This window comes from Amblyomma mixtum, chromosome 10 (assembly GCF_055824585.1).
Source record: "Amblyomma mixtum isolate Tamu chromosome 10, ASM5582458v1, whole genome shotgun sequence".
In the NCBI taxonomy this organism is placed as follows: domain Eukaryota; kingdom Metazoa; phylum Arthropoda; class Arachnida; order Ixodida; family Ixodidae; genus Amblyomma; species Amblyomma mixtum.
The window spans coordinates 102,893,606-102,914,677 of record NC_143021.1 but is presented as its reverse complement, the minus strand read 5'-3'; the positions used below and the strand labels follow the sequence as shown (position 1 = coordinate 102,914,677).

The following is a 21,072-nucleotide window of genomic DNA, read 5'->3' as shown; positions in this document are numbered from 1 at the left end:
TCGACCAGTTTTTTTCCAGGCTCTGAATAGTGCTTTCCAGGTGAGCAATTTTACTGTCCAATTCCTTTATAGTTGACACGGATTCATCTAGCTGCTTTAACTTTGCTTCTATGCCATCCAACCGGTTGTGAATAGCTTTCTGTCCTTCAAGTAACTGTTGGAGCAGCTCTGCTGTATTACCAGGCCCAGGGTTACACTCGACATCTCCGCAAAGCATGCGAAGATCAACAAAAACATTCCGAATGCGCGAACATAAAGTACACACACTCTGAGGGCACATCAGCTGGACGAGGAAACGATCACTGGTTCGAATAGAGCCATACTTGTTACTGACCTGCGTAAAAAGCAGAAATGGGTTCATGGCAATGTTGTCGGACGGCCAGCCGATGTCCCACTAAAGGAATCCCAGATCGGACCGCCCCTTATGTAGGGCGAAGACGATGACGTGCGAGGGGGCGGTGTCCAGGCGTTGGTGTCGATACGGGCAGACTTTTCGCGTGCGCAGGCTCCGATCAGGTAAGTCTGATAGGTTCGGCACACTGCTTCTTCCGTTGCGCTGTCCGTCAGAGCAGTTCCTAGCGTCAATATCTGCGTAAAAAGCAGAAATGGGTTCATGGCGATGTTGTCGGACGGCCAGCCGATGTACCCACTCATCGGCTTCATTCACTGCAAAGCCGAAGCCAACTATTCGACGACCGAGAAAGAATGCCTCGCCATTATTTGGGCCACGTCCAAATTTCGACCCTACCTGCACGGACAACCATTCAAGGTTGTGAGCGACCACCATGCTCTGTGCTGGCTTGCCAATTTGAAGCATCCCTCTGGCCGCCTTGCTCGTTGGAGCTTGCGTCTTCAAGAATTTGACATAACTGTAGTCTGCAAATCTGGCCGCAACCATTCCGACGCAGACTGCTTGTCCCGAGCCACCGTCGACGCAGCACCGGAAGAGGAAGACGACGATGCCTTCTTAGGGCCGGTAAGCGCGAGCAGTTTCGCGCAGCAGCAGCGCTCGGATCCTGAGTTCCAAAACCTAGTTGCTTATCTAAAAGGAAAGACCGCATCGCCTCCCCGAGAGTTCAAGCGCCAACTGTCGTCCTTCGTCGTTCACAATAATGTACTCCTGAAGAAGAACTTCGCGCCCAACAGGACAGTGCATCTTCTTGTCGTGCCCAAAAATCTCAGGCAAGAAATTATGCAGGCATGCTATGATGAGCCGACTGCAGGGCATCTCGGGATTTCTCGCACGTTGCACCGCATCCAGAAGTATTATTGGCCGCGGCTAGCTGCCGATGATTCAAAAAACGTGAAAACGTGCCGTGAGTGTCAGCGACGCAAAACGCCTCCGAATGGACCAGCCGGACTCCTGAACCCCATAACACCTCCAACTAAGCCCTTTCAGCAAATTGGAATGGACCTCCTCGGCCCCTTTCCGATTTCATTATCGGTTAACAAATGGATCATCGTGGCCACCGACTACATGACCCGATACGCCGAAGCAAAAGGGTTGCCTAATGGTACCACAACAGAAGTCGCTAAATTTTTTGTCGAACAAATTCTCCTGCGACACGGCGCCCCCGAAGTGCTCATCACAGACAGAGGAACGGCGTTTACAGTGGAGCTGACGCAAGCCATTCTCAACTACAGTCAGACAACCATCGGAGAACAACTGCCTATCATCCACAAACCACACAGAGCGGACTCACAGAGCGTCTGAAGAAAACTATCGCAGACTTGCTCTACATGTACATCGACGCCGAACACAAGACGTGGGACACCATTCTACCGTACGTGATCTTTGCCTATAACACTGCCGTCCAGGAGACTACCAGGTTTACCCCATTCCAGCTTGTACACGGCAGGAAGCCGACGACAACACTCGGTGCAATGCTCCCGCACGTTTCATACAAAGACAAGCACGACGTCGCCGCCTACCTTGATCACGCCGAGGAGGCTCGAAGACTTGCGCGGCTTCGCATTAAAGACCAGCATTACGCCGACGCCCTACGCTACAATCTGCGCCGACGAGACACGCATTATAAGCAAGGTGATCGTGTTTGGATATGGACGCCAATTCGCCGCCGTGGATTGAGTGAAAAGTTGCTTCGACGCTACTTTGGCCCGTACAGGGTTCTCCGTCGCATCGGTGATCTCGACTATGAAGTCATCCCCGACGGCACTACAGCATCTCAGCGACGATGCACACGCCCGGAAGTCGTACATGTCGTACGCCTTAAACCTTACTATGAACGCTGGTGGACTCTACGTTTACATTCTCCTTATTTATTTTTCATTTTTGAAGCGTCGAGGCGACGCTTCTTCGGAAGGGGGGTAATGCCACGTATCAATGTAGTGTCCGTTTGTTCGCGCTCAAGGCCGCAGGAAAGGGCTTTTATCATTTTTGTTTGTGACGCGAGAAGAGACCGGACAAATCTCGATTGATCAGAGCCATGAACAGCTGCATCTACGTTTTTCTAGATTACTGTAGACGATCTTGACCTGTTATATCAAAGTTTCCTTGCTGGCTTTACATTGAGCGATGCCGCGAGCGGCGGGCACTCGTAGTTCGACGACCGACGAGCACGTTTGTTGCCTACGCCGCCGCCGAGTGATTCAGTTCTTTTGCGGGCGCAAGTCAGCCCAAATAAAGAGCTTTGTTTCCAAGATTGGTTGGTGTCTTCCTGACCGCTGGGCTGCCGTCAGTAGTCACGGCAGTAGTCCCAAATGTTGTGTTTTGAATTTCTGGTAGTAGCGAAATTGTCATTGATTAGTTTGTTTAGCAAGACGGGAAGGCTGTAACTTAAGGACTGGTTCATAGAGTAAGTTCTTGGTGTTGGAGTGATCCAAGTTTCTTTGTATCTAGTGTTACGGCAGCTGTTATTTTCTCTGAGTTGTCCAAGTACAGTGAAGAGATGATCACGTTGTTGTGAAGAGTATTTATAGCATAATAGAAGCCTGTAAAAGTATAATGCGAAGATTGGAAGGATATCATACTTTATAAAGATATTTCTTGCATGGAAAATGAATGGAACATTTGCTATGGACCGGACGGCTTTTTTTCTGCAGCAAATGCAATCTATGAAAATTTGTTACCCCGGTTGTTCCCCAAACCAAGCTGAGTATTGTATATGAGTTAGTACTAACACGTTGTAGAGCAACATATTTACCCTGCTATCTTTACACTGCTACTATCGCAGCCACTTCTTTGCTGTCATCGTCCTCAACGTCACCAAATAAACCACTGTTGCATTTGTAGGAGGTTAGGTTTGCCACCCGCGTCCTCCCTCGAACTCCGCAGTCGCACGCTGCCGACCCCCGGTATGCCGTCCATGTTGGCCAGGCAGTCCTATGCTCCGGTTCCCCTCACCATCGGGACCTCCCCCTCTTCAGCGGGACTGACCACCACATTCCTGAAGGCTGGCTTACATCCTACGAGCTGGTTATGGCGTGTAACAAGTGGAACGACGTTACGAAATAGAACAGTTTTGATATGCTGTGTGGCCGGAGTTGCGAACCTGTGGTATCTGAACCACGAAGAAGACCTCTCCAATTCGGCCACTTTCAAGAAGATCCTTTCCGAAGTGTTCTGTCGCCCTGCAGCCCTTAAGCTGTGTGCCGAGCAACGCTTGCGCGAAAGTTCACAGCAGTCAGGTGAGACCTTTACGAGCTACATTGAAGATGTGGTCAACCTGTTATCGCGCATCAACACCCAGATTTCCGAGGCTGAAAAAATCAATAATATTTTGAAAAGAATCGAGAATGACGTATTTAAAGTGCTGCTGCCTCGAGATCTTCGCACCTTTTCCAAAGTGGTAAGCATCTGCCAAAACTATGACGAGCGGCGCAAGCAAAGGCTTCTCACTCGCAAGACCGCCGCTCCGGACGAGTCGCTTGCGGGGCTGTCAGCTGCACCTCATCCACTCAGCGCTGTCGCAACAGATCAAGGACTTCATGCGTGAGGAAGTTTCTCGTGAACTTCCCCTTCTGCCGTCGCACTCTGCGCCGTTTCCATGCCTTGCGCCCGACCTTTGTCATACCATCATGAACGTGTGGCTGAAGCCCTTCCACCGACCCAGCCGGCTGCGCTACCACGTCATTCCACCCCTGTCGATGCCCTATTGACATACGCTGAAGCCGTTGCACGGCCGCGGCCACCTAGGTACCGCTCGAGCGTTGCTACGCTTCAAGTGCCTGTGCCTCAGGTCGTTCAAGCGACGAGGCCTTTTTTTCCGACCGCTTCCAAGAATCAGAACTCCCTGGCGCACAGGTGACAATCGTTCCATCTGTTATTAATGTGGACCGCCTGGTCATGTTTTCCGGCTTTGTCGCCGTCGTGTGCCAGTATATCCCCCACTACCTCCACGAATTACCGAATGCTGGCCTCCTCAAGCTCAATACTCAGTGACAGGCAAGCCGCCAGTGCCGTCCTCTTTCACCTGACAGCTCAGATTTCTCCACCCAGCAGTCACCTTCACCGCGTCGCCGCTCCCTCTCTCCAATGCGCCGGCGCCCCACTCTTTCGCAAAAGGAAACCCAGATACCACAGTTCCTGGGGCGAGAAGTGCGCCGCCAGTGAAATGTTAAACGCCTCAGTTCTCTACCGACAATCTTATCGAAGCTTTTGTAGGGGAAGTTCCTGCTCCGGCGCTCGTCAATACCGGTGCTGTAGTTCCTGCGATGGCCGAAACCTTTCGCCGTTCTTGCGAAAGGTTGCAGCACCACCTTCTGGATTCTCGCTGCGCATGGTAACTGCGCAACCTATTGAGGCGTTAGCGACGTGCACTGCCCGAGTAGTTATTGAGGAAGTTTTATATACAAATGAATTGGTCGTTTTTCCAACCTGTTCTCATGAAATAATCTAGGTAGGCGCTTGCTGTCACGCCATAGCGCCGCCATCGATTGTGCTCCTGCTGAACTGGAGTTCTTTTCGCTCAGCGATTCCCCGTCAGCCGCTACCCCTTCTGCTGCTTATCACAAAGCCGTCGTTGCCGTACCCGTTGACCTACCTGCATGCTCTGCTTTCTTGTGCCCATCTTGTGCTAACGTACTTTTTGCGCTATCCCCCATATTTATCCACCGCAAGTCACTGCCCCTACCTTACGTGGCACTCGCCCTGTCAGCTGGCCTTACCGCGTTGTTTGTCACCAATACTTTAGCGTATCTTTCCGCTGTGCGGCGCAGTGAGCGTGTCGGAACCATGCAGCAAATTTATTTCATTCTCCGCCAGGATAAGAATGACAATTCGCCGTCCCTCATCTTAGACTCCCTCAGCCCGTGTCAGGCTCCCGCGCTCGACATTTCGCCTGGACACGTTTTCCTGCACTCCACTGAGGCAAAACTTGCCCCCCCCCCCCCCCCCCCCCTCAACGAACACAACTTCTTTCGCTGCTTTGAAACCGAACCGCGTTTGGCCGCATCTACTGCCGTCAATTAAATCGACACCGGTGTCCACGCCCTTCTGAGTCAGCGCCCTTACCCCTTCTCCGCCACTGAGTGCCATGTCATTCAAGACTGTTTAACCCCATGCTTAAGAGCGGCGTGATTCAGTCCTCTCAAAGTCCATGGACAACCCTCGAGGTACTCGAGAAGAAGAAAGATGGCTCTATTTGTTTCTGCGTTTATTAGAGCCACTTGAATCGGATAGCACGGAAAGACGTTTACCCTCTGCCACGTATTCATGACGCTTTGCGCTGCCTGTAAGAATTGGAACTCCTCTACTCTCGATTTGCGCTCTAGGTACGGGCAGGTCACCATGGCTGCCGACGATCGCCCAAGAACCGCCTTTGTGGCCATTGACGGGTTGTATGAACTTAATGTCTTGCCTTGAGGCCTCTGTAGTGATCCGGCTGCTTTGAAGCGTAGGATGGACACTATTTTGCGTGGCCTGAAGTGGATGTCCTGTCTGTGGTATTTAAACAATGTCGTGGTCTTTTTTCCCGACTTCGACACTGAACTGTCCCGGCTAAAGCACGTCTTGACATACATGCCTTACGAAGGCCGGCCTGCACCTCAACTTAAAAAGTGCTGCTTTGCTGCTCGCGAATTGATGATTCTGTGTCATGTTGTGTTAAAAGAGGGGGTCCGTCCCAATACCGCCAACCTTTGTGCTCTGACTGCTTTTCCAAAACCTACTTCCATCAAGCAAATGCACAGCTTCCTAGGCCTCTCTTCCTACTTTCAGGGTTTTCTTCGGAACTTTGCTGCAGTTGTTGCCCCTTTAACTCAACTCCTCGGCAGCAACGTAGATTTCTCGAGTTCCTTTCCTGCTTGCGACGATGCCTACAACACTTTGCGTGATCTCCTCATGGCCCCTCTTATCGTTCGCCACTTTGACCAGCAAACACCAACCGAAGTATACACGGACGCCAGTGGTATTTGACTCGGTGCTGCGCTCGAACTGCGTAAATCTCGACTCCAAGAATTTGTACTTGCTTACACCGGCGTCACGATCACTAAACCAGAGTCCAACTACTCATTCAGGAATAAAGAGCGTCTGGCCATTGTCTGGGCCGTCGGCAAGTTTCGACGTTACCTCGCGGCCATCCTTTTGACATGGTCAAGGAAAACTATGCCTTTTCTTGGCTTTGTTCGTTAAAAGATCCATCCGGCCGACTGGGTGCATGGGCTCCCCACCTAGAAGAATTATACCATATGCGTCGTCTACCGGTCGGGCCGCAAGGATCAGGACGTCGATGTCTTGTTCCGCTCCCTGCTGCCAGCGGAGATTTCCAGGCTCTCCGCCATCGAAGTCACTGCGCCTTCGGTCACTTTCGGCGGCATGAATTCAGAGCAGCATTAAGAGCAATCGATTGCCTCCCTTCTCGACTTTATATCTAATCCATCTAGGTTTCCAGCATCCTGCGCCCTTCTTCGCCTATCTTTCCATTTTGCCATTCGCGATAACCTGCTTTATAGGTGTAACTGTAACCCTGGTGGACACAAATGGCTTCTTGTTATTTCACGACATCTACGCTCCCAGCTCTGCACCTGTTTCCATGCTGACTCGCAATGCTGTCACGGCGGAGTATTCAACACGTATACTCGCATCCGTGCCCGATACTACTGGCACGGCATGTACAGCTTCATCCTCAGGTTGGTGCGCTCGTGCCCGGCCTGCCAATGCCAAAGCAACAGCGTAATCGCGGCGCTGGCGAGTTGCAGAAACTATCTTGTCGGCGCCGCCCCTTCGTCCGCGTTGGAATTGATTTAAATGGCCCTCCACCATACACCGCCGCTGGAAACCGGTGGGTTATCGTTTCCATTCAACAGCTGATGCGGCCACCTCGGCGCTCCCTGCTGCTACGGCTCGTTATGTGCCGCCGCTCATTCTGCAGCGTTTCATTCTTCACCAAGGTGCTCCTCGTGAACTGCTCAGTGATAGAGGGCGCGTCTTCTTGTCTGACGTCGTTGACGCTGCCCTTGGCGAGTGCCACATAATTTATAGGACTTTTACCGCCTACCATCCCCAAACAAATGGTCCAACCGAACGCTTTAATCGGACACTTGGTGACATGCTGACCATCTAGTACGTCGCTGCCAACCATACGAACTGGGAATTCGTTCTACCCCATATAGCGTACGCCTATAACACTGCCACACAGTGCACTACAGGCTTCCCTCCGTTTTTTCTGCTTAACGGCCAGCATCTATTCGCTCCCATCGACACAGTTGTCTCCTACGCCCTGCCGCATCTGGGTGTACAACTGTCTCTGAAGCTGCCCAACGCGCCGAACACGGCCCCCAGATCCCAAGGTCATTCGCCGAGACTCAGGGGCGCCTCAAACACCACCACGACAAAGATCAGCTTGCACCGGACTTCCCAAATGGTGGACCCGTGTGGCTCTAGATACCCTTCAGTACCCTCGGCCTCTTCAAGAAAATTATTTTGAAATATTATAGCACGTACCACGCCCTGGAGTGCACCTCCCCCGTTAACTACACTGTTTAGCCACTCATGCAGTCTGCCGATATCCGCTGCCATGGCCGCGAGACTGTGCATAGTCAACGCCTTAATCTATGCTGCGATTCGGTTGTATTGTCGGCACCATCAGTCACCAGGATCGCTCCTTTTCTTCCCAGCGCCATTGTGAAGGAGCAGATGGGCATTAACCCATCCGCACTGCCATCGCTCCGAGCGAGACCCTGCCTGGCCGACGGCGAACAGCCACTGCTTCAACGCTGCTTCCGTCGTCCTCGATGTCCCTAAATATACCACTATTACACTGCTAACATGTGACATGCCTACTATATTCCAACACAATTAGGTATGCATTGAAACTCCCCACCCCCTCCAGCCATTGCGGTCACAAGCTCTTCCTGTGCGACAAGCAAATAATCACTTGTTATAGCCTTCCTTGATGAGGAAAGAAAACAACACAGGACAAATCTATCGCAGCAAAGCTTTTGATTTCTCTGACATTATAGACTACCCGAAAGACGCGGGATCGATCGCGGCCGCGGCGGCCGAACTTCGATGAGGGCGAAATTCTAGAGATCCGTGTACAGTGTGATGTCAGCGCATGTTAAACAACTCCAAGTGGTTGATATTTCCTGAGCCCACATAGCCGGAGCCACTTTGGGATGTTAAATCCACCTAAACAATAAAACAGACTGAATCGTTGAAATCATGGCATTGTTTCCTGCGGTGATTTGTTAGCAGCGTAACACAACTCCCTTCAAGCTATGGGTTGTTTTTTCCAACTGCTTTTTTGTACGTTGTGCCTTACCATATGGTTACATTCTATTTCCATGCTGCTGGCCACCGAAGCTATTGCGCTCAGCATACTACGAGCAAAGCGCCTAACGCTTATGAGAGGTCCTTTTATCATTGATGTCATAAACTTTATGTCGAAGGCTTTATTTTTTCTCGATAATGCTTCAGCACAGGAAAGATAAGAGCTTCTGCATTCACGATATATCAATATTTACATATTACAACACGGCATTGCAAAACACAACACCTCAGTAAACGAGGAGATTTCCGCTATGCGTAGAACTTTACCACCACCTCCCATAATAATCCGGAATTCGACATCCAGAGAGACTTTCCCCGCTGAACGCATACACATAATGAAGACAAAAAAAACACCGTCATGATCTTGTTAGTGCACTGAACATTCTTCATCCATATGTGGCAGCTATCAATTTATGCCAGATGTACATTTTGCTTCCTGTAAATTTGTTTGCCCTACTACTGAGCAGAGATCAATAAGCAGTGCTTCTTGCTGCATAAAAGAGGTCTCAGAAGATGCAATATTCTGAATTAAGCTGCATTTTTCGTAGTTTCTTATGTTTCATTCAAGCTCCACGCATTGGAAAGTTGTCAACTACACCCTCATATGACTGGGCTCATTTTAACGTCTAGTGATTAATGCTCGGTAGATTTGCCCTATTGGGATTTCCTGTTCAGTAATCAACGATAGTAATTAAAACAAGATTGGTGCCAATACCGCTGCCTTGTAGTTTTTACTAAACATTCTTACTTTTTTGCAGCTCGAAAAATGCCTTCTGTTTGCTGTCAGACGGCACGCAGCAGTGAGCCCTGCTACTGCTGTCTCTACCTCTCTACCGTTTTACAGTGGCCGGGTACGGTGTTCACTTTCTTATTAAGTAAAATTATTTTTATCTTGCCTCGTTATCACTTTTCAAGTCAGGTTTCGGAAACCTAACTGTTTCGTGTTTACTCTCACCTCTTATGTATAGTTAGATGCTTAAAGGAGCCAATCTTTCTATTTTTATAAGTGATTGTGGCCAATTAAGGTTTTTAGTTTTGTTTGTTTATCGTTGTAAGTGTACGATGAAACGTTTCCTCACAACTGGTTGCGATATATTTTTCATGGACCACGCTTTTGAACCAGCGGTTTAGGCATCATACTCGCATGCGGGAGGTGCGGTTCCATCGCCAATGCCGCCGGTTATACACCTGTAAGGAGGACGACGGGCATACGCGCGACCCGCATTGCCATCGCCTGGAGCACGCGCCTGTCGACCAGCTGACCTCGGGCTGCTGTTCGCCCTGCTCCCGTTGTGAAGCTTCACTGAACAAATCCCACCTTGCATTTGGTGGAAGTGCGGGGTAATGTCCTCTCGCCCTTGAACTCCGCAGCCGAACGCTACCCCCTACCGCGATGCCTTCGACCCACCAAGCCGTCCAAGTGAGCCCGGCCGCCGTCGTCTGTGCTGGTTTTCTCCGCCAGCGGGACCCCGCTATCTTCAGCGGCACGGACGACCATGATGTTGAAGATTGGCTCACATCGTATGAGCGGGTGAGCGCGTACAATAAGTGGGACGCGGAAACCAAGCTGAACAATGTGATTTTCTATCTGACGGGCGTGGCGAATCTGTGGTATCGAAACCACGAGGCGGACATTACATCATGGTCCGTTTTCAAAACAAATTTCTCATAGGTATTCTGCCGCCCGGCTGTCAGAAAACTCCGTGCCGAACAACGCTAGCGCGCGTGGTCGCAGCAGGTAGGCGAGAACTTCACGAGTTACATCGAAGATGTCGTGGACCTGTGCAAGAGGGCGAACGCACAGATGTCCGAAGCCGACAAGATCAGGCATATCCTCAAGGGCATTGATGACGACGCCTTTCAGATGTTGTTGGCGCGAGACCTGCGCACCGTCGCCGAAGTCGTCACAGCATGTCAGAGCTTCGACGAACTACGCAAGCAGAGGGCTCTGACACGCGAACACACCACGAGCATCGACTCGCTTGCTGGCCTGAACGATGCAAGAGACCAGTCATCGCTCCTGCCGCAAATCAAGTTTCATCCGTGAAGAAGTTGCTCGAAAGCTCTCGCTTATTTCAAGCCATCGAGAGCCACCACCAAACATAACTCCGAATCTGAGGCACGTCATTCAAGAACAGGTCGCTGAAGCTCTCTCTCCCGCAAGCCCCTCAGCCCACACCTTTCGCGGCCCCGCTGACATATGCGGAGGTTGTTGCGCGACCTCGAGCACCCACCTACGTTCCGCCTCCTAGTCCTCTTCGACAGCCTCCTGCTTTTATTCCACCACCTGCTCATCTGCAAACATCCTGGGGCACGGCTGATAACATTGGACCGCCAGCTCAACTGGGGCAACTCGTGGCGCACGCCTGATAACATTGGACCGCCAGCTCAACTGGGCAACTCCTGGCGCACGCCTGACAACCGCCCGATCTGCTACTTCTCCGGCCTGCCAGGTCATGTGGTGAGGCTTTGCCGTCGACGCATGAACGGCTCACGACCACCTCCACAAGTTTCCAGTTACTGGTCCCAGCGACAGTATTCGCCTCCTGCTGAGCTGCCCCTAAGCCGTTCTCTGTCTCCTGAGCGCACCGCCTTCTATGGACGCCGTTCGCCTTCTTCACGTCGGCGATCCATCACTCCGATGCGACGGCATCCCTCGACGACTCAAGAGGAAAACTAGGTGCCGCAGTTACTGAGGCGAAAACTGCGCAGTAGTCGAAATTTGAAAGGCCTTGTTTGTCTGCTGCTAATTTAATTGAAGTTTTTGTAGAGGGCGCATCTGTCATGGCGCTTGTCGACCCCGGTGCTGCGGTTTCTGTCATGGATGCAGCGCTTTGCCGCTCTTTGAGGAAAGCGAAGGCGCCCCTTTCTGGCCCGTCGTTACGAACTGCAAGTGCGCCACTCATCCAGCCGTTAGCACCGTGTACTGCTCGAGTAGTCATAGAAGACATTTTATAATTGGTCGAGTTCATCGTTCTGCCGTCATGTTCGCATTCGATCATCTTGGGCTGGGACTTCCTGTCGCTCCACGACGCGGTCATCGACTGTGCTCGGGCTCAAGTAGAGCTTTCTACCATGCCAAATCCCGTGCAAGAGACTGAAATTTGTGGTACCCCTGTTTCTACCAAAGCTTTTATCGCCAACAGTACCGATACTCCTGCGTGCTCTTCCGTGATTGTGCCTCTCTCCTGTGACTCCCTTCGCGATGCCAGTGTCATCTTCGCGCCGTCTCCTACTTTTCTACGCCGACATTGTCTGCCTCTGCCTTATGCCCTGTTCGCTTTATCCGTCGGCCTCACAGCACTGTGGGTCTTCAACCCGTTTTCCAGCCTCTTCGAATTGCGCCGTGGGGAGTGCGTCGGAACCGTGCAGCTCTTCGATTGCGTTTTCAACCACCCCAACGCTGGCTCAGAATTACCGCCGATCGCCATGGACGCGCTCAAATCACCTACCCCTGCGCCCGCCACGTTGTCGACCGATCTATTCCATTGCTCTATTGACGCCAGTCTTCCGCCAACTCAGCGAACCCAGCTTCTTGCGCTTATTAAGGAGTTTCTCTCCTCCTTCGATTGCCACCAATGTGTTTTGGGCCGCACGACGACTGTCGAGTATCGCATTGACACCGGCGCCCATGCCCCTCTGCGACAGCGCCCATATCGTGTTTCCGCCACTGAACGAGAAATTATTCAAGAACAGGTAGACACCATGCTTCAGAGCGGCGTTATTCAGCCTTCCACCAGCCGCTGGTCCTCACCGGTTGTCCTCGTCAAGAAGAAGGATGGCTCCGATCGATTTTGCGTCGATTAACGCCGCATTAATAAGATCACACACAAAGACGTCTACCCTTTGCCCCGTATTGATGACGCTTTGTACTGTCTACAAGGCGCGGAGCTGTTTTCTTCTTTTTATTTGCGCTGTGGTTATTGGCAGGTCCCAATGGAAGCTGCAGATCATGCTAAAACCGCGTTTGTGACCCCTGTGTAACGCTCCTGCTACTTTCGAGCGAATGATGGATACCGTTTTGCGTGGTCTGAAGTGGAAGACATGCTTGTGCTACCCGGACGATATAGTTATTCTTTCGTCCGACTTTCAAACGCATCTATGTCGCCTGAAGCACGTCTTGAAATGCCTCTGAAACGCAGGCCTCCAGCTGAACTTAAAAAAATGCACCATTGCTGCCCGCGAACTGACAATTTTAGGTCACGTTGTGTCGAAAGATGAAGTACACCCTGACCCTGCGAATCTTCGAGCCGTGTCTGAGTTTCCCAAACCTTCCACCACTAATGAACTTCGCGGCTTCCTAGGGCTCTGCTCTTATTTTAGGCGTTTCATTCGCAACTTTGCCTCAATTACTGCCCCTTTGACTCAGCTGCTCGGCACCAATGTTGATTTTTTGGCTTGGTCACCCGCATGCGACGACGCCTACAACACCTTGCGTCGTCTCCTCACGGCACCACCCATCTTGCGACATTTCGACCCGGCGGCCCGCACTGAAGTCCACACGGATGCCAGTGGTATTGGTCTTGGTGCAGTGCTCGCCCAGCCCAAATCTGGTTTCGACGAATATGTCGTTGCCTATGCCAGCCGCACACATACCAAGGCTGAGTCACACTACTCTTTGACTGAAAAAGAGTGCCTCGCCATTGTGTGGGCCTTAGGCAAGTTTCGTCCTTACGTGTACGGCCGTCCTTTCGACGTCGTTACGGATCATCACGCCCTTTGTTGGATTTCTTCACTAAAGGATCCGTCCGGTCGCCTGGCGCGATGGGCGCTGCGTCTTCAAGAGTACAACATCCGAGTCGTGTACCGATCGGGCCGCAAGCATCAGGACGCCGACGCCTTGTCTCGCTGCGCGCTCCCGGCCGAACTTGCCAGCCTCTGCGAAATCGACGCCCCTGTTCCGTCTCCCACCATCAGTGACCTGCCTTCTGAGCAGCGCAAGGATCCCTGGATTCGAGCTCTTCTCGACTTTCTCTCCGACCCATCGGCGTTTGTACCATCCCGCGCACTGCGCCGTCAAGATTCATATTTTGAGGTCAGAAATAACCTGCTTTATCACCGTAATTATCATTCTGATGGACGAAAATGGCTCCTCCTCATACCTCGCCACCTCAGGTCCTATATCTTTTCATGCTTTCACGGTGACTTGCAATGCGGTCACGCGGGCCTTTTCAAGACTTACACGCGCCTCCGCCTCCGCTACTACTGGCGTGGCATGTACAATTTCGTTCTGAAATACGTACGCTCCTGTCTCGACTGCCAACGCCGCAAGAAACCCACCAACCGTATTGCTGACGGGTAGCAGCCGCTGTCTTGTCCGCCTCGCCCTTTCGACCGCGTTGGCATTGATTTATACGGGCCCCTCCCGTATACTGCTTCTGGCAAACGAAGGGTCATTGTTGCCGTTGATCACCTCACGAGGTATGCTGAGACCGCCGCGCTCTCTGCTGCCACGCCACAGGATGTGACATCCTTTCTTCTGTGTCGATCATCCTTCGACACGGTGCCCCGCGTGAACTCCTCAGCGACAGAGGCCGCGTCTTCCTATCTGACGCCATCAAAGCTCTTCTCCATGAGTGCAACGTCATCCATCGGACATGCACCGCTTACCACCCTCAGACAAACGGCCTCACTGAACGCTTTAACCGAACTCTGTGGGACATGCTGGCTATGTACGTTGGTTCGAACCACACGAACTGGGACCTCATTCTCCCGTATATTACGTTCGCTTAAAATACTGCTACGCAGTCTACAACCGGATTTTCTCCTTTGTTTCTCCTTTACGGCCGATATCCCTCCATTCCCATTGATACTGTTCTCCCCTGCCTCCATGACGCATCTGAGTGTACCACCGCTTCCGAAGCCACCAGGTACGCCGAAGACTGCCGCCAGATCGCCCGGTGGCTCACGACAGCTACCCAGACCCTTCAGAAAACCCGCCACCCTTCAGAAAACCTCCCCAGCATTTCTCGCCCGGCTCTCTTGTCTGGCTGTGGATACCTCCCCGTACTCCGGGTCTCTCCAGGAAATTGCTCGCTAGGTATCACGAGCCCTACCGCATCTTGCAGCAAACATCTCCCGTCAACTACATTGTTGAGCCCCTCAGGTCTTCACCCGATCTCAGACGCCGCAGCCGTGAAACTGTCCATATGAACCGCCTGAAGACATACCACGACCCCGCTCTCTTGTCCGCCCCTTAAGTCGCCAGGATGGCTCCACTTCTGTCCAGAAGCCATTGTAAGGAAGACGACAGGCATACGCGCGAGCCGCATTGCCATCGCCTGGTGCACGCTCCTGTCGACCACTTCACCTTGGACTGCTGTTAGCCCTGCCCCCGTTGTGAAGCTCCACAGAACAAATCCCACCTAACACACCAATGATAGTGCGTAAACTTTTTTTCCTTCTTCATTGACACCTCAACTGCCCCTGTTGGGGTTAATACATGACGGGTGGGTCGTTACAGCATGTCAATAATTTTTCAGTGAACGCGTTGAAGCGAGCTGCATCAATGTGGAGAACTTCGTCGGTCGGAAGGCGATTCCAGTCCATGGCTGTCGGTGGACAGAAAGCGTTAAGATGTGCGGTACTATGTGCGCATTGTGTTTAAAGGACTCTCTCGTGATGAATGTGATCAGAAACGCGGTAAGCTGGTGTTATAACTGAGCTTCCTAGCAGCAAGTGATATAATTTATGAAAGATACATAATCTGGCAATTTTACGGCATGAAAAGAGGGATGGAAGATTAGGTTCTGATTTCTGTTTGGTGAAGCGTGAATAAAAGAATAATCCGAGTGCCGCACAACGTTGAACCGACTCGGGGGTGAGAGAAAGATTTGACTGGTGAGGTTTTCTAACTGCGCATGCGTATTCCTGCTTGAGACGAACGAGCGTTAAATAGGTCAGAAGTTTATAGTGGGAGGGGCTATTCACAAGTTATGGCTTAAGAAACCAAGCGTACGGTTGGCACCCTTAGTAATACTGCAAATGCGGAGTATCCAGCTAGATAGTGGGAAATAGTTGCACAAATGTATTTATAAGGGGTTACTGCAGAAATTTCGGAACTGGAGACGTATTTCTTTTTGTCGAAGGATAGGACTGCCTCCGGTGAAATGTAATTAGAGAAGTTTTGTTAACATTTAGAGTCATCAGCAAGTTGTTGTACCATGATTCAATGTAATTTTAGGGTACCGTTGCTGTTAGTGATAGGTCGATGCATAACGCAGTCGTCGGCAAATAATCGAAAATTAGTTCTGATGCGAGCCGGCAAGTCATTTCTGTAAATTAAAAAAAGCAAAGGGCCGAGTACTGTCCCTTGGCGCACACTGGAAGCAACAGGGGTCAAATCAGAGCTCTGTCTATTAGCGTATAGAAACTGTTGACGGTTACAAAGAAAGCGTTTTATTGGGTCAAGAGTGAGGGGATAAATACTTAAACATGAAAGTTTATAGAAAAGCCGCTTGAGGGCAACTTTGTCAAATGTTTTTCGAAATCTAGAAATAATGTATCCACTGGTATTTCAAGGTCTAAATTGGAACTGATGTCCCTAATGAATGGAGCCAGTTGTGTGTCACTTGAGATACTTTTCAGGAAACCATGTTGGTTAGGATGAAAGAAATTTGCCGATATCAGAAAGTTTACAATATGTGAGTGAACAATGGGCTCCATAAGTTTTAAACAAATGCTAGTAAGTGATATGGGATGAAACTATTGCATGAAGACAGGGAACCTGTTTTTGGTACTGGAATAACCTTGCCTTCCTTCCAGTCCTGTGGCCTCACTACGTCTGATAATGACTTCTTAAATACGTGTACAAAAATAATGCTTCTAATGTTTTCGTGTTTCTTACAAGCTTAGAATTGATACCATCCACACCGGCTGACGATGACACTTTTAATTGATTCTATTAGTTTCGCGATGCCGATAGCATGAAGAGATATTCTAGGCATGACTGGATGATTGTACTGTGGCTGGGAGATTTCCATCGGGTTCTTGACTAAATACGGGCGAAAATAAAAAATTTAGTGTTCCAGGAATTCCGTGATCAGGAATAGGATTACTTTCGTTGCCTACTAGAGCTAAGGGAATAGAGTGGGAGTGGTTAATAGATTTCTAAAATTCCATGGCACTGGCGCGCAGCATGTTGGACAACGTTATTGAATAGAAAGCGCGCTTGGTCTTGGCAACGACTTCTGGAAATACCTTTTCGAAGGCGTCGTATTTTTCCCATGCTGATGAGGTCTTCAGGCGTTTAGCTGCTTTATCAAGCAGCTATTCTTTTTGTTGTGCTTATGCTATACAGTAGTGTTAAGCCATGGGGATGCCGGTCGCTCAGTTTCGGTTATGCAGTTATTAAGTATAGAATCGAATGAAGCATGGAATATTTATGATTGCTGATCCCAGGCAAGTACGTAAGAGGCGAGACAGCTGCAGGGTGTGAAACTAGTATCAGGTCTGCTATGGTCGAAGAATTGATACCTTCCTTAGTAGGGATGGAAACGAGCAGCGCTAAATTGAATGTAGGGCATGCATTTACGAAGTCGCTTTGAATGGTTTTTTTGCGGCTGTTAAAGTTATAGCAGATGATGTGAACAAGCGAAGCTAAAGTCGCCAAAAGGGAGCATAGAAGCTTATGCGAAGGATGACGTCAAATTTTGAAGCGTATCAAGGAAATCATTGCAAAAGGAAGGGTCTGGGGAGGGGGTAGGGGATTCGAGCGGGTGTAATGGTCTTTACCTGGCTCCAATAATAATGGGTGGGTATGACACGTTGCACATTACACACACAGCTTCGAAAAGATCGTTGAGGTTAGTAACAGCGCAATGAAGGTTGCGATCAGTACCTATCAGTACACCACCTCTGCGTCTGTTTTTGCGGTCACGCCAAAAACATTGAAACCAGGAAGAAATGAAAGAACCGCTGAGCCTTAGACAGATGAATTCAGCCAGTATCTGCTAGCACGAGAACCTTGCTTTTGTTTCGTCTAGGAGGCTGCGAAGTGTCTCACGATTGGCTAGTGTACTTCTGATGTTAGTGCAGATAAATGAAATAGTATTACCACTCAGAATTGTGACAGTGGTCTGTTATAGCTATGGCTTCGGCATAACGTTTTGCCTGGCTTGGTTGTATACACAAACTCTGTTATCGATAATGAGCTTATCATGCCGGAGCTTAGATTTTTTCTTCTGTGACTTGCCATTTTCAACTAGGTGTTTTTTTTTTGTTGCGCAGATGCTGGGTGAGCAGTCCAGAACTATGTTGTAATCTGTATTTTTTAGTTTGTTAGCGCTTGAAAGTAGCTACTCTTTAACTTTGAAATGAGCGAATTTTACGATGATAGGCCTTATTTCACTTTCTGTAAATTTTCCCAGTCGATGTGACAGCTTGATATCCTTTGACGAGACCTTGACGCCTAGCTTAGAAGCACAATGTTGTGTTACTAAATTCTAAAATTCCGACCACGTTTCGTGATCTTCATCGGTCAATACAAAGTATAAGAGGTTAGAATGGCGTGCCCTATCTTCAGAATGGTCTATCCTGGATGTTGTGATAGATATTTCTTTTGTTTTCGCTTTGACACATGCCTTAACGTTTTCAACTTAGTTATTTATATACAGTACCCCTAAGGGCCCTTGTGCGAGGGTATTACATGGGGGGGGGGGTAGATTGTTGCATAAGAATACGACACTGGCAATTGAAATAAATATAATGCATGTAATAACGAACTATGAGATAAAGCTAGTAAAGTACACAAATAAAGCAACAAATAACGGAAAATAAAATACTCAGTAAAAGTATAATGCCCATAATATAACCAAAATACTAAATCTATTATCCCCTAGGACTACATCGTTTTGGTATCGTTGGGTCCCAATCGTTTTCATTTCATTCAGAATAGGTATTTGGCCTTCACGAATTTAGGCAAGTGCCTCCATGATTTCGTGAGGTTTCTCTGTCGAATGGGACCGCATATTAGGGCCGGGATAACTTCAATGTTTCCGGCAAGTGTTAACAGCTCAAATAAATATGCGTGCGCACTCACGAATGATTTCAATACAGTAGCATGGGCTCGGGATCATTAGCAATTCACGATAACGGGTACGCCACACGTCCATAGAGAATCGATTGTTTACTTGCATGGCGAGCAGACGACGGGCGTAAGTCAATCACACTGTTGCTGTGGCGCCGATTACATTGAAGGGGGTGATGGAACTTGATGTGCACTTATCGGTAATGGTTGGCGTCGGTCTTGATGCGGTTGCTGGTCTGGGAGCAATAGCTGCCGTCGAGTGCAGTTGCAACGTGCCCAGTGACGCCACAGAGCAAATATGCAGAGAACTGGTTGCGCTCGATGGTCCAGATGATGAAACGTCAGTAAACACGTTCGAGTGGGTAGCGCACAGACTGGGTGTCGGCACCACGGTGTCTACATTGGCTCCACAGTCGTAAATAGTGCCGCCAGGAAAACATGAAGAGGAACCTGAAATGCGAGCAGATGATGGGCGTTAGCCGATCGCATTTTTACTGCGCTGTAGAGCCCTCGCCTGGTGCGCAGCTTAACATGGTGCAATGCTCAGAAAATGACTGTGTCTGATCCCCCTCCACACGAGACTGAAAATAGCCTGTGCCGTGGCGCTTTTTGGCCAAAGCGGCTCTTGCCGATATACACCATCATAATCGTCAGTATATTTTTCTTCGGGCTGCATGAACCGCTGTACTGTACCTTTATAATTCGTGTAGTGGGTTTACGCGCGATTAAGAGGAACTAGCGCAGTTTGTAGTCGCAGGTAAATTGAAAAATTCCTATATAAAGCTTGGCTCCTTCGAGCATTCAGAATTACCCAATGCTCTCAAAGATGCTTAAAGAAATATGGGACAAATGCGATGGGTAGAACAGGAGGAGTTTGACTTCCAGAACTTAGTGGCACGTGCTATTAAACCCATGCCAAACCTCTCTTGCCTATTTTGTATGTATCTGAAGATTTGGAAAACGTCATATATATTAGTCCTATCCAATTTCTCCACAGTGGAATCTGTGTAACCTCGTTCATACAATACGGTGCTTGCTTGGTAATATGGCACATTTATATTGTTTGCTTCCAGATGCTCAAAAAAATCATTCACCTACAAGAACAAGAAATGTCTGCCTCTCCAAGGATTTAATATATGGAAAGTTCCTGAAACTGGTCGTCTTCCTTCTGTGCCCTGTAAAGGCAATATACATGTTTGTACTGAATTCGGCATTGCACTCTCAAATAGTTGGAATGACTCAGAGAGTGTTTGCAGTTAATAGCCATTGCATTTTGAGAGGTATCAAATGAAATATTTATTTCTTCATTCTACAGAAAGAAACGCAGGGCGCTTGGTTTTGAATAAAAGCATGTCAGCAGACACTTGAAACGGTCTCCGTTCCCTTGCATGCAGCGCATAAAAAAAAATCAAGTTAAAATGCCAAATAATTACAAAAATGATCACAAACAATATTAATGTGGTGCACAATAATATAAAAAGAATCAACTATGCCATAAGCTTATCAGCAGAGGAGAGCTTGGCGACTTACATGTTTTCAAAGCTTACCGCTACCGCCTAAATAAGGAACTGAACATATCTAAAAATTAATATTTCATGAATGACTGCGAACCAACCGAAGGCTGAAGTGATCTTGTCTGGAAAAAGCTAAATAGCCTCATAAATAATGATAAGCTTTCTAAAACAATTTTTTCAGTTGAATTTAATTGGGTGTAATTGTCTGTCGAAGATTTTGCTGAAGTGTTGCAGTTAAATATCCATACTGTTACGTGGTGCTGAAGACAGTTGGTGAAACTGCTGGCCACATTACGCTCGCCTTGAGGCTATGAGCGATACTGTTAAGGGGCAAATCCCATATATGCGGAATTGATCATTCTCTAGTTTACATTGATGGATAGCTGGGGGTCTTCGTACCACTGCAGGCGCAGTGTAGCAGCGGTTATGCGTTGAGTATCAGCCCTGCAGTGACAGGTGCTGCCCCCGGTGGGGCTTATGTAACCGAGGTTGCTTTTACGGAGCCATCTCTTGCGGCCAATGATTAATGTAACGGCCAACTGCCACAGTGGTCAGTTTGCGCTCCATCCGGTGGGCAGGTGGTGATGACGCCACAAAGTTACAGGGCATGTTGTGCCGCGGCCCTGGGATTACAAGGCCTGCCATCGGTGGGGCTTATGAGACGCAGCTGGGTTGCTCTTCCCGAGCCAACTATCGGGGCCAATCATTAAATTTACTGCCAACTGCCACGGCGATCAGTTTGCTCAACCTCCGTTGAGCAGGTAGTGACGACGCCACAAGGTTACCTGGCTTAGTTGCCT

The 21,072-nt window shown here is 49.4% G+C and overlaps 1 protein-coding gene across 1 annotated transcript in view; it reads left to right on the top strand.

Annotated features, from left to right (window-relative positions):
- Positions 1 to 19,959, top strand: part of LOC149326572 (uncharacterized) — a 145,856-nt gene extending 125,897 nt beyond the window's left edge. Inside the window, exons 6-7 of the mRNA XM_089565146.1 lie at positions 9,490 to 9,582; positions 19,832 to 19,959. Coding sequence (XP_089421272.1) covers positions 9,490 to 9,535 — 46 coding nt within the window. The 3' untranslated portion in view covers positions 9,536 to 9,582; positions 19,832 to 19,959. The remainder of the gene's footprint in view (positions 1 to 9,489; positions 9,583 to 19,831) is intronic.
- Positions 19,960 to 21,072: the final 1,113 nt, after the last annotated feature.